The sequence below is a fragment of the Podarcis bocagei genome (genome assembly GCF_964188305.1).
Source record: "Podarcis bocagei genome assembly, chromosome: 15".
Taxonomy (NCBI): domain Eukaryota; kingdom Metazoa; phylum Chordata; class Lepidosauria; order Squamata; family Lacertidae; genus Podarcis; species Podarcis bocagei.
In genome coordinates, this window is record NC_138141.1 from 43,254,704 (window position 1) to 43,271,614 (window position 16,911).

Here is a 16,911-nt window from a genome sequence, read left to right on the forward strand (position 1 = left end):
CTGCTCTTAGAATCTGATCAGCAACAGCTCTGTGGGGGATTGCCAGCAAATGGTCTTTTTGCGAGCGAGCGCGATGGACACATGTCAAATATAGCGAGCGGCCACCACCAATGGAGCAAGCATTGCAGGGTCCCTTCCAACTCTCCCATTCTAAACTCCTCAGCAGATCATTGCAAGCCACACGCAAAAACAGAAACATCTCATTGGATGCGTATCAGAAGAGATAACTTGATCTTCTTGTTATCCACAAAAACGATGAGATATCTTGCGTCCAAGGCAATAGGGATAGGGAGCCTGAGGAAGACCACTCTGCCAATAAGAGCCACTGGACAGTGGAACAGACTCCCACAAGAGATGGTGGACTCTCCTTCCTTCGCTGGAGGTCTTTAAGCAAAGATTGGATAGCCATCTATCATGTATTTATAGCTGAGATTCCTGAATTGCAGGACTAGATGCCGACTCCACAAGTCTGTGATTCTGTGTTGCTGGACTCCCAGCGCCCCCAGCCAGTAGCCTGGCCACAGGTACATGAGAAGAACCTGCTGTTAGGCCAATGGCCCACTCAGTCCAGTTCTCCCCGGGACCAACCAGATGCCCATCACAGGGAACCTGCAAGCAGGATTTGGGCACAAGACCGCTATTCCCTTCTACGGTTCCCAATAACTGTGGAGGCAGAGCCGAGCCGCTGATAGCATTTGAAGCCTCTTTTAAAGCCAACACCACTCTTGTGGGAGGGAGTTCCACAGCTCAACAATGCGCTGCGTGAAGAAACAATTCCTTCCATCTGTCCTGATTCTTCCAACCTCTGAAGATGCCCACGGGTTCTCGTGTTACGAGGAGGGAAAAACTTCTCTCTGTCCGATTTCTCCGTGCCATGCATAATTCTATAGAAGTCTATCCTAGACTGGTGACTGGGAGCAGCCGCCGAGACCACATAACACCGGTCTTGAAAGACCTACATTGGCTCCCAGTATGTTTCCAAGCACAATTCAAAGTGTTAGTGCTGACCTTTAAAGCCCTAAACGGCCTCAGTCCAGTATACCTGAAGGAGCGTCTCCACCCCCATCGTTCTGCCCGGACACTGAGGTCCAGCGCCGAGGGCCTTCTGGCGGTTCCCTCGCTGCAAGAAGCAAAGCTACAGGAAACCAGGCAGAGGGACTTCTTGGTAGTGGCACCCGCCCTGTGGAACACCCTCCCACCAGATGTCAAAGAGAACAACAACTACCAAACTTTTAGAAGACATCTAAAGGCTGCCCTGTTTAGGGAAGCATTACTGTATTTTAATATTTGGTTGGAAGCCGCCCAGAGTGGCTGGGTATAAATAAGAAATTGTTGTTGTTGTTGTTGTTGTTGTTGTTGTTGTTGTTGTTGTTGTTGTTGTTGTTGTTATTAATCCTGTCACCTCTGACTTGCCTTTTCTCCGAAAAGCCCCAAAGGCTGCCACTTTTTCCTAGTAGAGGAGTCATTTTGATCCCCTTCATCATCTTGCTGGAATGATGGGTTTTGTACCCCCACCGTGCCTGCAAGACCGCCGGGGTTCCTCACCTCTGAACTAAACTCTTTCCCCGATGCTGCTCAGTTACAGAAAGCCACAACCGAGCGCATGCCATTTTTTAATCATGCGGCCCCCACATCTGTGCAAGCCGCATGCAGGGGCCACACGGGAGACGGGCACGGAATAGCAAGAAAGGAGAGTCCTACCTCCCCTGAACGGCGCCGGCTTTGAATATGGGTTTCATCACTTCCTACCGAGGTTCCACATTCTCTGTGTGGCCACTGCGGCCAGCAAGGTCTTAATCCCTAGCCCAACCCGGCCGTTCTGGGGAGAACCAGAAGAAAATGAGAAATAGATTGGGTAAGGGGGCAACCCCTGCTTTTGTCTAACTTAACATGCGTTGGGATCGTGGGCCGAGTTCTTGTAGGGAAGGAATACACCCATACAGAGGAGTGCCAGGCCTTGGGGAACCTGTATAGAGGCTGCAGCCGTTGTTGGACTTCAATTCCCAGCAGGCTGCAGGGCCACCGGCCAGTGGAATTATGGGAGTTGGAGTCCAGCAACGTCTGGAGAGCCAAAAGGTTCCCTCTGGGCAATGATATCAGAGAAGAGAATCCGGTTTAAGGAAGCAATGGGAGCTGGAAGAGCAGAATTTAGAGAATCAGATGGGGCCTCCCAGTGCCGATCTATTTTCATTTTTTATTTCTGTGTGTCTATAACCTGCTCTTCACTGAATATTTCCAATCCCAAGGCGGTGAGCAATGAGATGAAGTAATGATAATACAAATGTCCAGAAGTAAATGATAACGGTGTAACAAAAAATGACAAAATCTGTAAAGATAATGAAGAAATGAACCGCACCATCCTAAAGCAAGAAGAGCAAAAGTGTAGAGAGGACAATAATTAACATTTTCCCCAATTTAACCAAATTCCTAGGTAAAGAGAACAGAGCAAACAACCACATGGGTCTTAGAAACCGTTCCCACTCCATCTTTCTGGGGGCAGCTCACTCACTCCTTCTCTGCCCCCCGCACAATTATTCAGATAAATTATATATTCAATTTCACTTACATATTTAAACCACTGAACTACAGTTGCCTCTGAGCGGTTAACAAAGATGTGTGTGTGAGCACTCATTCTGTCTTAAGCAAAGTATGCCACCTTTCGCACAAGCTGCCGGGCGATTTACAACAGGAGTCAAATAAGACTGAACCCCCCCCCGTAAAGGAACAGCCCTTAAAACAGTGCACCAACCACAGCTGGCTTTCAGCCAACTCCCGCCCCACCTGCCTTCTTACAACCAATCAGAACTACTGGCTCTAGCTCTGCCTACCGTTTTGCTCTGGCTCCTCCTACCGTCCGGTCTCCCCGCTTTCCACGCCACTCTCTCCAACAACAGGTGACTGCCCAGGCTGCGCCTGAAGTCCCACATCGGGGGGAAAGCCCGCCCCCTCTTGCATGTTGAGATTTCTGCACTGCAGGAGGGGGTGGACTGGATGACCCTAGGGGTCCTTTCCAGGTCTGCAGTTCTATGATTCTAAGGAATTGGGCCCTGTTGGCCAACTGCCTTGACTGTTCTGATGTTCCTTCTAAAGTTCAGCCAAAATCGACCCTCCTTTTACCCAACCTCATTAGTTCAGCCCTCCAGGGCAGCCGGGAACCGGGCCTTCGCCCTTTTCCATGACCCGACAGCCCTTCCGACACCCCACCTCCTTTCAGCAGAGTCCCAGCAAGGATGGACAACTTAGCTCCCAGTTAAGCTATGCTGGGAAGGCCACACGAAAAATCCACGATCTGCACAGAAGCGTCAGGCCTAAAGAGCACAGCGACTCATCTCTGCCAGGCCTTGCCCCATGAAGCTGTTGCGGAGACTGAAAATCCCTGCCACCTCACAGCTGCCTAAGTCCCCTTCTCTCCAGGGTTTTCCCTACGCAATCTGAGAGTACGCCTGCGTTGACGCTAATTTCTTCTCTGCCCTTTTCATGCCTCTCCTGGTTCTGGGAGACAAGGGGGGGACAGCAGCTTGTTGCTGCAGGAAAGGGAGACCCCTGTGGCCCTCCAAACTCATCTCGGCCTCTCGGAATCCCTCCTCTCCTGCTCCAGCTTCTGCCCCTGATTCTGGACTGCTCTCTGTTACAGCCTCTTCCTTCTCACTAAGTCCCGTTAGCTCTTCAGCTTCGAACTTCTCTTCCTGGTCTTCTCCCTCATCGTCCCCCCACTTCTTGGGCTCTGAGTCTCTGCTGGTGCCTCCAACCATTCCTCTGCTGTCTCCCAGCTCCACCTGGTACGCAGGCTAAGACCCTTCCTGCCCGCAGACTGTCTGACCAGAGTGGTGCATGTTCTGGTTATCTCCCTCTCGGACTACTGCAATGCGCTCTACGTGGGGCTACCTTTGAAGGTGACCCGGAAACTGCAACTAATCCAGAATGCGGCAGCTAGACTGGTGACTGGGAGCGGCCGCCGAGACCACATAACACTGGTCCTGAAAAGACCTGCATTGGCTCCCAGTACGTTTCGGAGAACAATTCAAAATGTTGGTGCTGACCTTTAAAGCCCTAAATGGCCTCGGTCCTGTATACCTGAAGGAGCGTCTCCACCCCCATCGTTCTACCCGGACACTGAGGTCCAGTGCTGAGGGTCTTCTGGCGGTTCCCTCCCTGCGAGATGTGAGGTTACAGGGAACCAGGCAGAGGGCCTTCTCGGTGGTGGCGCCCTCCCTGTGGAACGCCCTCCCACCAGATGTCAAGGAAATAAACAACTACCTGACTTTTAGAAGACATCTGAAAGCAACCTTGTACAGTGGTACCTCAGGTTAAGAACTTAATTCGTTCTGGAGGTCCGTTCTTAACCTGAGGTATTACTTTAGCTAATGCCCCCCCCCCCTGCTGCCGTCGCGCAATTTCTGTTCTCATCCTGAAGCAAAGTTCTTAACCCGAGGTACTATTTCTGGGTTAGCGGAGTCTGTAACCTGAAGCATCTGTAACCCGAGGTACCACTGTATAGGGAAGGTTTTAATGTTTGATATTTTATCATGATTTCAATATTCTGTTGGGAGCCGCCCAGAGTGGCTGAGGAAACCCAGCCAGATGGGTGGGGTATAAATGATAAATTATTATTATTATTATTATGATCAGTCCAGCCAGTATATGCCAACAGCTCACCTTGACCACGACGGCCACCAGGATGCCCAAGACTGCCAGGAGGGCGAGTCCAATCTTGCGTTTGTTGAACTTCTGCAGGACAAAGAACTTGGCCCAATCTACCTTCTTGCGGCTGCTGGGTGGGTAGCGGAGGTTGTTGACAGCTTCCATCTTGAGGGCCCGGATGAGGCAGACGCGTTTGTGGGAGAAGGTCTCAAAGCTGTACCGGCCGTGGTAGGCCCCCATCCCGCTGTTACCTGGAAGGGGGGGGGGGGAAACAATGGCAAGCAAGGTCTAAGCAGGGGGGAAAGAGTTGGTCCACTTCCTTTGACCTTGCAGGAGCAAAACAAAAACCCATCAAGCATGAAAAGGAAGCTGGGTAAATCGATCTGCCAAAAAAAACCCCAATTCACTAGCCCTCAAAGCAATTAGCCTACAGATCTGTCAAAAAAATAGTAACTAGTCCTCAACCAATGATGTATAGCGCTGCCAAAAAAAGTCGCAAGTCCTCAAGCAATAAACACATAGTTCTGTCAAGTCACTAGTCCTCAAGATGCCAAAAAAGAAAAAAGAAAACCACAAACCATCAAACAATATATAGCTCTGCAAGAAAAGAATCCAACTAAGTCAGACTGAGAGTTAAAGTATATTTCTTCATTTCAGTGAGCCTACTCTGAGTAAGACATAGCCAGATACAACCCATTATTATTTAGTAATAATTATGCTTATGATAAACTGTTATTAAATAAAACTGGTCTAAATAATGTTATGATAGGTAAAGGGACCCCTGACCATTAGGTCCTGTCGTGACCGACTCTGGGGTTGTGGCGCTCATCTCCCTTTACTGGCCAAGGGAGCCGGCGTACAGCTTCCGGGTCATGTGGCCAGCAGGACTAAGCCGCTTCTGGTGAACCAGAGCAGCGCACGGAAACACCGTTTACCTTCCCGCCAGAGCGGTACCTATTTATCTACTTGCACTTTGACGTGCTTTCAAACTGGTAGGTTGGCAGGAGCTGGGACTGAGCAACGGGAGCTCACCCCGTCGCGGGGATTCAAACCACTGACCTTCTGATCAGCAAGTCCTAGGCTCTGTGTTTTAACCCACAGCGCCACCCGCGTCCCATGTTATGATAAATGAGCATAAATAAAAACAACATTTGGTTATATTAAGCTAAGTGTATAATCAATTATAAACAAACACAATTTATATAGCACTGTGTGTTCAGAGTTTGTTAATGTGTTCATTTGTTTATTCGTTGAAACGGATTTCAGAGCAGTGTGCAATGTGGGTAGAACGCTGTAAAATCCTGATGTTGGCCAACGGGAGGAAGGACCACGGATAAAAATCACAAAGCATACCGAGGGAGATCACGAGAATCTAAAACGCCTGGGCAAACCAGGATCAAGAGGGTCCCAGGCTTTAGGGAGGGCCTAGGACCCACGTACCTATGGGACCGCCTCTCCCAGTATGCCCTGTGGAGGACCTTAAGGTCCACAAATAACAACACTTTGGAGGTCCCAAGCCTCAAGGAGGTTAGATTGGTTTCAACTAGGGCCAGGGTCTTTTCAGTACTGGCCCCGACGTGGTGGAACACTCTGTCACAACAGACTAGGGCCCTGCGGGACTTGACATCTTTCCGCAGGGCCTGCAAGACAGAGCTGTTCCGCCTGGCCTTTGGTTTGGACTCAGTCTGACCCTTACGTTTCCCTCCCCTTATGGTTTTGATCTATGGGCTACTATTAAAATGAGGCTGCATTTTAAATTGTATTTTAACCTGTATTTTAAATTGGTTCCCCCCCATTATGTTTTTACAGTGGTACCTCGGGTTAAGTACTTAATTCGTTCCGGAGGTCTGTTCTTAACCTGAAACTGTTCTTAACCTGAAGCACCACTTTAGCTAATGGGGCCTCCTGCTGCCGCCACACCGCCAGAGCACAATTCCTGTTCTCATCCTGAAGCAAAGTTCTTAACCTGAAGCACTATTTCTGGGTTAGCGGAGTCTGTAACCTGAAGCGTATGTAACCCGAGGTACCACTGTACTGTGATTTTATGGGTGTTAGCTGCCCTGAGCCCAGCTCTGGCCGGGGAAGGTGGGGTATAAATAAAATTTATTATTAGTATTATTAGTATTAATATAGTTCACAAGAGCCCTGTAAAGTAGACTGCCCTAAGTAACATCAGAACAGAGAGGGGAGGGAGGGCTGAGGCAGAACAGCTTGCCCCAGGGCATGAGGCAGAAGACAAAACTCCTCCTGATTAGGAAAGTCTGCCAAGGAAGCCCCCATCCAATCCCACGTCCTCCCCTGCCATCTTGGCACCCACCCACCCCCACCCCACCCCCCGTCCCTGAGGGGCGACTGACTCACCAACGCCTCCAAACGGGAAGCAAGGCAGAGTGAAGTGCATCAGAACATCGTTGGCTGTCACCCCTCCGCTGGAAGTCTCTGCAATCATCCTTTTGATTATCTGGGAGGGAGGGAAAAAAGAGGGGGGGGGATAAGAGAGGGAAATGAGACTGCAAGCTATAATCAGCTCAAGCAACAGATCCATCAACTCGCTCTTGGGCTGATTAACTGGAGGGATGGAATAAATGACACCTCAGTATTTTGGGGAGGCAGGTTTGGTTCTGCTGTGTCACCGGAATGGGTCGATGAACGAGACCCGGAAACAGAATTGGGGCCAAGTTCCTGGTGGGCAGATGTAGTGATCAGGTGGGATTGCTATGAGGAATTATAACAAATATAGAGTAAGCCATCTGTGTCAGCAATGAAAGCATTGCGTTGACTGGGTTTAAACTATTTTGATATGATTCCTGATCAATCCACACCTCTGCATCCCTGTTCCATTTCTCTTTCTTCACAAGTGACATACACACTTAGACAGGCAGGCATCCTGGGTCATCAAAGACAGTGGGCAGTTTCTTTGATGTAGCTTTTCTGATATGTTAATTTTAGGATGTTAATCTTAGGGCCAGGAAACAGATCTCACCTGAAGGTGATAATGATCACTGTCTTCCTGGCCATCCTTATCATGTATATTGCTTGTTTATCACCTTCCCGGGGTTGCCAAATGCACTCCTTTGTAGTTCTGTTTTGTTTACCCCAGAAATATGCGTGCTTAATTAGTTTTGGTAGTTTAACTTTGTCCCCAGGTGGGGTTTGTTGAAATGCTCAGAAGAAATCTGATTGGTTCTTACGAACACTCTGTAAAAAGCTCTTTTGTGAATAAAACGACCTGGGCCGAGGGGTAGAGGGAGAGAGAGATTATTATATGCACCCTTCCCAGAGTCTTGCTGGTTCAAGACTCTGTGTGTATTCTTATTAATCAGAGTTCAATCCTTCTTTTACTTTGGGAATGCCTCAGGCAGAGGCCTACACAGCTTGAAACCGGGATGCCCTGATCAATGGATCACAGCACTCTGCAGGAGACAGCCTTTCACAGCCTAGGACCCTCGTACCTACGGGACTGCCTCTCCTGGTATGTCCCACGGAGGACCTTACGGTCTTCAAACAAAAACATCTTAGAGATCCCAGGCTACAGAGAGGTTAGGCTGGCCTCAACCAGAGGCAGGGCTTTTTTGGCTGTGGCCCCGATCTGGTGGAACGCTCTGTCACAAGAGACTAGGGCCCTGCGGGACTTGACATCTTTCTGCAGGGCCTGCAAGACAGAGCTGTTCCACCAGGCCTTTGGCCAAGGCACAGTCTGACCCCCTCCTTCTGTAATCCTCATAGAACTCTAGCCCAATGGTTGCCATTAATTTGATTTAAACTGGTTTTATAATGAATTGATTTTAGAATGTTGTATTATTTTACTGTTGTTAGCCGCTCTGAGCCCGGCTTCGGCTGGGGAGGGCGGGATATAAATAAAATGTTATTATTTATTATTATTATGATCTTATCAGGAAGTCCATTCCATACAAGGTTAGAATTTGGCCTATAGCGTGGTGGCTCCTGCCTTCTGGAACTCCCACCCCTTAAAAATCAGAAAGCAGCCTTTTCTATCACCTTCTTGGTCCCCGTTGAAGACTTTTCATCTTCCAACAGAATCTTCTAATTGACATCTTTATATGGCACCTGCACTACATTTGAAGATTGTGTACGCATGCAGTTGCTCAAACTGTTGTTATATATGTAATTCCTTTTGTTTTGTTTTGACTGTTCTTATAAATGCTTCTACTGCATTGTGAAAATCACGTCCAGAGGCATCCCAGGAGGCGATTTGTGAACAAAATGAAGTGTAAGAAATTGTGGATTTGATGCTGTCCGTGAATTGCTTCCCATAAACCGTCTCAATGCAACGTCACCACGGAAACAATTTAAAACGATCCCATACAGATACAGTCATACCTCGGGTTAGAGACGCTTCAGGTTGCGCGTTTTCAGGTTACGGATGCGCCAAAACCTGGAAGTACTGGAACGGGTTACTTCCGGGTTTCGGCGCTCGCGCAGGAGCACTAAATCACACTTTGCGCATGCGCAGAAGCGCCAAATCGCGACCTGCACGTGTGCAAATGCGGCGCCGCGGGTTGCGAATACTGCAGGTTATGAACGTGCCTCCTGCACGGATCACGTTCGCAACCCGAGCATCCACTGTACACAAACAATTCCATATGTGAAAAGTTTCAAGTCCAATGCAGAGACAGACTGGAATAAAGGAGGAATATTAATATTCTTTTTTCTTTTTCCTTTCTCCTCCTGTAATGAGGCTGCATTGTAATATTTTAATGTTTTGATATTTTAATGTTGTATTTTAATCTTGATTTTAAGTTGTATTCATTCAACTTGTTTTTATTATTGCATGTTAGCCGCCCTGAGCCTGGCCTTGGCTGGGGAGGGCGGGGTATAAATAAAAATTATGTATTATGTATTATGTGTGTATCTGAAGAAGTGTGTATGCACACGAAAGCTCATACCAAGAACTAACTTAGTTGGTCTTTAAGGTGCTACTGGAAGGAATTTTTTTAATAATAACCGTGGCTTTAAAAATGACAAATTCATGCTCTCAGCGGCTACCAGGAAGAACGGCTACTTTCTCCACCGTTGGAGGCAATCTGTCTCCAAGTACTAGGACTGAAACCCAAATGGTTTGCAACCAGGACTGAGGCCGGAACAAATCGACGCCGCCCAGAAGTGGTTTGTGTCCCGAGAGGCTCCGTCACCCGAGTGCGAAACCCGGACCTCTGAACTCTTACCTTCTTGTCGGCGAAGACGTAAAGGGCCAGGGGCTTTTCTCGCTGGTTGATGAACTGGATGGCGTCGTCCAGGCCCTTGACGGTGACGATGGGCAGGATGGGGCCGAAGATCTCCTCCTGCATGACCTTGGATTCCCGGCTGACGTCCGTGAGAATGGTTGGTGCTGGGAGAAAAGAGAGGAGTCCAGGGTGGGAGGGGGAAGGGCAGGGTAACCTGCTCATACGTGGAGGTCGGTGGAAAGAGGCAGCGTGGTGTAGTGGTTGGAGTGTTGGAGCTAGACCTGGGAGGCCAGGGTTCGAATCCCCACTCGGCCAGGGAGCTCACCTGGTGACCTTGGGCCAGTCGTTGCTTCTGAGCCTCACCTGCCTCACAGGGTGTTGTGGGGATTAAATGAAGTGATGCAATCCACACTACCACCTGCCTTGCCTGGAGGAAGAACTCCGAGGGGAGAGGCTCCATCAGGCAAGGCCTCTGTCCCCCTGCCTTGCCCCAACCTCCAGGCTCCGCTTCTCATTTTGTATTGCACTGTGGCTTGCTGCCGTTTTATTGACTGGCGTTTAGAAATCACTTACTGTAACTGTTAAGAGTGGATTTCTGCTTCACCTTGAAATGCTGATATTTAATATTATTCTGTATTATTTTAATGAATGTTGAATGTTACTTTATTTGCATATTGTATATTGTATTAAGTACAGTGGCACCTCGGGTTAAGTACTTAATTCATTCCGGAGGTCCGTTCTTAACCTGAAACTGTTCTTAACCTGAAGCACCACTTTAGCCAATGGGGCCTCCTGCTGCTGCCGTGCCGCCGGAGCCCAATTTCTGTTCTCATCCTGAAGCAAAGTTCTTAACCTGAAGCACTATTTCTGGGTTAGCTGAGTCTGTAACCTGAAGCGTCTGTAACCCGAGGTACCACTGTATTATTATCATTATTACCACCACCATCACCATCATTATTAAGGGGAGAACTACGTAGACCCCCTTGAACTCCTCAAAGTAAAAATGTGGGATATAAATGCATTTATATATATAAGCAAGAAATAAAATATCAAACGCAATGTTAGTCCTGCTCAGAGTAGACCTGTTGAAGTTAATTTCTAAAAGACATCTGAAGGCAGCCCTGTTTAGGGAAGTTTTTAATGTTTAATGCTGTATTGTGTTTTTAATATTCGGTTGGGTGCTGCCCAGAATGGCTGGGGGAACCCAGCCAGATGTGTGGGGTAGAAATAAATAATAATAATAATAATAATAATAATAATAATAATAATAATTATTATTATTATTATTATTATTATTATTAAATGAATAAATTAATCATAGAATTGTAGAGTTGGAAGGGACCACAAGAGCCAACTAGTCCAACCCCCTCCAATGCAAGAATATTTCACACAATGTGGGACTTGAATCCATGACTTTGAGATTAAGAGTCTCTTCTGACTGAGCTATTCCAGCTCATGCAATGAACAAGACTCAATTAGCTGCTTATTCCAACACATCTGCTCTGGGTATAACTTTGGTGGAGACATTGTCTGCCTAGGCCAGTCTCAGCCTTGGCAGAGAGAGCGAGAGAGTCATTTCCCATCACTTGCAACCTGGTCCTTTTTAAACAAGAGATGTCCGGGACCAAACCTGGGTGCAAAGTGGGTGCTCTGCCCACTTAAAGTAAAGGTAAAGGGACCCCTGACCATTAGGTCCAGTTGTGGCCGACTCTGGGGTTGCGGCGCTCATCTCGCTTTATTGGCCGAGGGAGCCGGCATACAGCTTCCGGGTCATGTGGCCAGCAGGACTAAGCCGCTTCTGGCGAACCAGAGCAGCGCATGGAAACGCCGTTTACCTTCCCGCCAGAGTGGTACCTATTTATCTACTTGCACTTTGATGTGCTTTCAAACTGCTAGGTTGGCAGGAGCAGGGACTGAGCAATGGGAGCTCGCAGGGATTCGAACCGCCGACCTTCTGATCGGCAAATCCTAGGCTCTGTGGTTTAACCCACAGCCCCACCCGCGTCCCAATCTGCCCACTTAGCAGTACTAGAAACCACCCAGCGAATGGGTGGTATATAAACCTCTCAAATTAATTAATTAATGGTGCATTAACAGGATACAGAAAAACCTAACATTTCCAAAGCTGAACCAGAACGTCTCCAGCCAAAAAGATTCTTATGTCAATCCTTTGCATGCTTCCCTGCGAGTAAATCCCGCACGGAATCCATTGGGGCTCACTTTGCAGCTGTTTAAAATTATAATAATTCTGTATTTAATTATAGTTCAATTTTTTTTAAAGCCCAAGCGATTTACAACCAAAAGGCATTCAAATTATTAATAAGCTGAAACAGATATTAAAAAGAACACCGTTCTAAAGTTAATTAAAAGGGGATTAAGAGACAAGTCAACTTCTACAGGTCAGCAGGCACCAGAAGGGAGTTTGCTTCTGAGAAGAATTTCAAAGGATTGGGCTCCAAATCCCACACTAGCTTCCATATAAACTTCTCAAGCTGCTAGCCCTCAGTTCTAAAAACTCTCCACCTCTCCCTGCAACCAGCCTCCCCTGCAATTCACCTGTGATTTGGGGGAAGAGCTGAAAGGTGATAATAATAATAATAATAATAATAATAATAATAATAATAATAGGATCACCCCAACATTTCCACCTGGCAATATTCAGCCTGAGGACCCTACATGGCAAAGGCATTGTACCTATTTTTTTTTACTGTGATTTTATTGGTGTTAGCCGCCCTGAGCCTGGCTCTGGCCAGGGAGGGCAGGGTATAAATAAAATTTATTATTACTATTTATTATTATTTTGGCCAACACGGGGTTCGAACCCACAGCCCTGAGATTAAGAGTCTCCTGCTCTGACGACTCAGACAACACCCATGTCTTAAAAAAGGGGGAGGGGGGCTTCCTTCCAGTGTGAGAAATTAAATTTGGGGGGGGGAAGCTGTTTACTGTTTGCAATTGTTGCACAACTTTGTATTTTAAATTAGTTTGTTAAAAAAATAATCTGCTTCCTGGGGGCACTTTTAAAGTTGGCTAAAAGTACGATCCTTTAAATACAAGACATTGCCTTATATACATGGTCAGACTGCTGCTCTATCTTGCTCAGTACAGTGGTACCTCGGGTTAAGTACTTAATTCGTTCCGGAGGTCCATTCTTATCCTGAAACTGTTCTTAACCTGAAGCACCACTTTAGCTAATGGGGCCTCCTGCTGCTGCGCCGCCAGAGCACGATTTCTGTTCTCATCCTGAAGCAAAGTTCTTAACCTGAAGCACTATTTCTGGGTTAGCGGAGTCTGTAACCTGAAGCGTATGTAACCTGAAGCGTATGTAACCTGAGGTACCACTGTATTGCCTATAATTATAATAATCTGGCTGGGCTTCCCCAGCTACTCTGGGCAGCTTCCAACAAAATATTAAAATACCGTCAAACATTAAAAGCTTCCCTAAAGAGGGCTGCCTTCAGATGTCGTCTAAAAGTCTGGTAGTTGTTCTTCTCTTTGACATCTGGTGGGATGCCTACACGGACTGGCAGCAGCTCTCCAGAGTTTCAGACATTGGGGTGGAGGTGGGGCATCCCAGCCCCAGCTGCATGCAAAAGCAAACGCTCTTACCACTCGGCCACAGCTCTTGAAAACAAAGCAAGATTCTAGTCCTCATGGTCTGATTTAAAGAGGAAGATGCCTTTTGCGGCGTCAGAGCAGGGGATTGAATCCGCAGCCCTCTGCAGGCAGAAGCAGAGCTTCCCGTTTTGCAACACTGCTGTAAACACCCTGCACAACAACATGTATTTATCCACCCAACCGATTCATTCTTCCTCCTCCTCGGCACAGAAGAAGCATGCAGATTGCTTCTGCTCGTGCGTCCAAAAAACACGGCCTGAGATTCAGGACGAAGCTCACGTCCCTCCCGGCCTTACCTATGAAGCACGTGGATTCATCCGCTTCCCCGCCGTAAGCGATCTTCTGCCCTTCCAGGAGGCCCATGAGTCTCTTGAAATGGCGTTTGTTCACAATCCTCTCGTAGTCCGAGGATTTCTTCATGTCCTCGCCGTAAAATTCCTGCCGGGGGGGGGGGGGTCAACGAGGCCACGTTGGCTCAGGGTGGCTGGGAGGGCTAGCCTCCTGGTTTTTTAAAATTTGTTTTCATTTTATTGACTTTTTAAATACAGTGGTGCCTCGCAAGACGAAAAGAATCCGTTCTGTGATTCTCTTCGTCTAGCGGTATTTTCGTCTTGCGAAGCAAGCCCATTGACGGATTAGCGGATTAGCGCTATTAGCGGCTTTTAGCGGCTTATCTGCTGATCGGATCAGCTGATAAGCGGCTTAGCGGCTTAGAAAAAGGGGGGGAGGGAAAAAAACGAAGCAAGCCCATAGGAAATTCGTTTTGCGAAGCACCTCCAAAACGGAAAACTATTTCGTCTAACGGGTTTTCCGTCTTGCGAGGCATCCGTCTTGCGGGGCACCACTGTATATATATATATAAAATTTTTATTAGTTTTTTAACGTATCATTTTCAACAATAATTAAACACACTTTTATATCTTATACAATTTTTTGACTTCCATCAATCACATCTGAAAATGTTCTAATCTATTTACTTAATTTACATTTTTGACTTTCACTATTACATTTACCGTATTTTCTGGCGTATAAGACGACCCCCAACTTTTCCAGTTAAAATACAGAGTTTGGGATATACTCGCCGTATAAGACTACCCCTCTTCCAACGCACACCAAATTAAAAAAACAAACAAAAAAAAAACCAGTCTCCAGTCGGGATCGGAAATCCGCTCCACTTCCCAGTGACTGGGGGCCCCGGGTCCGTTTAAACAGAGGAGTGAGCTGGGGGGCTTCCTCTTTGGCTCGCTTCCTCAATCGCTAGGACGTCGCTGAACTTCGCTCGGTTATTGTTTTGTCGGACCTGAAGAAGCATTTTGGGGGGGATTTTTTACTGCTTTTGTTGAGCCACTCATGGAATTTGCTAGTGGTCTACTACCGGGAGCAGTTAGGGTCGTTCTGTTGCTGGTGATTGTGGGGGCTTCTGGGGCCAATTTCCAAGCGTATTTCTGCTTCATCTAGAGAGCTTGGCGTCCTCTGATTTAATTTGCTGTCGTTTCATCCTTTGGTGGGGAGTTGCTGCAGGAGCTGCTGCTGTAGCCGGCGTATAAGACGACCCCCGATTTTTGAGAAGATTTTCCTGGGTTAAAAAGTAGTCTTATACGCCAGAAAATACAGTAAGTAAACATACTTTTATATCTTATACAATTTTTTGACTTTCATCAATCACATCTGAAAATTTTCCACTCTATTCAATTAATTTATATTTCTGACTTTCACTATTACATTTAAATCTCATAACTAATATCTCCATTCTTTCTCTACTTTGCAATATTTCATATATTTCTCCTTGCAAAACTTCTTGTAGTCCTAACTAGCAATTTAATTGACTTGTTAACAAGCGAGCAATCAGCAAAGGGTGGATGCAAGGAAAATAAGAGACTCAAAAACTTCAAACCGCAAAGCGTCACAGCCTTGGGGTTCCCAAGGTCCTGGCATGACCATTCCAGGTCTGGCTTAGAAATGTGATGGAAAAATACAGTTGTACCTTAGATCCTCAACGCCTTGGTACTCGGACGCTGCAAACCCAGAAGTGAGTGTTCCGGTTTGCGAAGCTTCTTTGGAACCCGAACGTCCGACGGGGCTTCCGATTGGCTGCAGGAACTTCCCGCAGCCAATCAGAAGCCGTGCTTTGGTTTCCAAATGTTTTGGAAGTCGAACGGACTTCCGGAACGGATTCCATTCGACTTCCAAGCCACGACTGTAAATCCATGTACCCTCAATGGCACGAGGCACCTGTGAACACATCTGCCTGATTCTAACACCTCACCTTCAGCGTCTTCTTAACAGTCTCCACTATTTGGTTTTGGATGGACGGGTCGCACAGAATGTAGTCAGGGGCGATGCAGGTCTGTCCGCAATTCATGAATTTCCCCCATGTGATCCGCCTGCCGGGAAAAAGGAGGAAAGAGAGACTTCAGATCTAACTCCATGGACTAGTGTCTTGGGAGAGGTAAACCTTTTCAAAGGGCGGTGGGGAGGGGAAATCCTTTGAAAGAGAATCAATTGGCAATGTGCAGCCTTTCTAAGTGATCTAATAATTGCTGTTTGGAAGACTGCATCCTTTGGGGTTCCCTAGGGCCATAGCTGTCAATGTTTCCCATTTTTTAAGGGAAATTCCCTTATTCCGAATAGGATTCCTTGCAAGAAAAGGGAAAAGTTGACAGCTATGCCCAGGGACGGGGGTGGCGCTGTGGGTTAAACCACAGAGCCTAGGACTTGCCGATCAGAAGGTCGGCAGTTCGAATCCCTGCGACGGGGTGAACTCCCCTTCCTTGGTCCCAGCTCCTGCCAACCTAGCAGTTCGAAAGCACGTCAAAGTGCAAGTAGATAAATAGGTACCACTCCGGCGGGAAGGTAAACGGCGTTTCCGTGCGCTGCTCTGGTTCGCCAGAAGTGGCTTAGTCATGCTGGCCACATGACCCGGAAGCTGTACGCTGGCTCCCTTGGCCTGTAAAGCGAGATGAGCGCCGCAACCCCAGAGTCGGCCATGACTGGACCTAACGGTCGGGGTCCCTTTACCTTTTTATGCCCAGGGCCTCACCCACCCACAACAGCACGCCAACCAGGTCTGATGCACAACTGCAAAACCAACATGCTCTAACATCAGGGACGGGGAACCCCAGGTTGAGAGGCCAGTTGTGGGCCTCTGGACTTCTCCGTCCGTTCCTCCTAACTCTCCCGGGGCCAAACATCCTTTGCTTGAACCTACATGAGTGTTTCTGCCTAGAGTGTAACCTCAAATTTGGATCACGCCTTCCGCTCCCTTAGATGCAGAGAGAGAAAGCGTGTAGCTGAAACCACATAGGTACAAATTCTCCCTCCTGCGCTGCCCACTTCTGGTATGTGTCGGGGGCCAAAAAAACTTTCCCCACCACAAAAGTCGGCTCAGATTTCCAGAATGCATCAGCTGTTATTTTATTTGAAAACGGGAGGAGGAGGGAGAATTTGAACTTTGGCTCCCATGTTC

The 16,911-nt window shown here is 47.5% G+C and overlaps 1 protein-coding gene across 3 annotated transcripts in view; it reads right to left on the reverse strand.

The window, feature by feature from the left end:
• The window catches only part of ALDH3A2 (aldehyde dehydrogenase 3 family member A2), a 39,490-nt gene that overhangs the window by 1,952 nt on the left and 20,627 nt on the right, over positions 1-16,911 (reverse strand). For 2 of the 3 annotated variants that reach the window (XM_081172137.1, XM_081172136.1), the window contains exons 6-11: positions 15,712-15,829; positions 13,742-13,883; positions 9,814-9,991; positions 7,003-7,091; positions 4,657-4,892; positions 1,702-1,819 (exon numbers count right to left, since the gene is read on the reverse strand). In XM_081172137.1, coding sequence (XP_081028263.1) covers positions 1,739-1,819; positions 4,657-4,892; positions 7,003-7,091; positions 9,814-9,991; positions 13,742-13,883; positions 15,712-15,829 — 844 coding nt within the window. In that variant the 3' untranslated portion in view covers positions 1,702-1,738. The remainder of the gene's footprint in view (positions 1-1,701; positions 1,820-4,656; positions 4,893-7,002; positions 7,092-9,813; positions 9,992-13,741; positions 13,884-15,711; positions 15,830-16,911) is intronic. The other variant, XM_081172138.1, reaches the window with a different exon arrangement.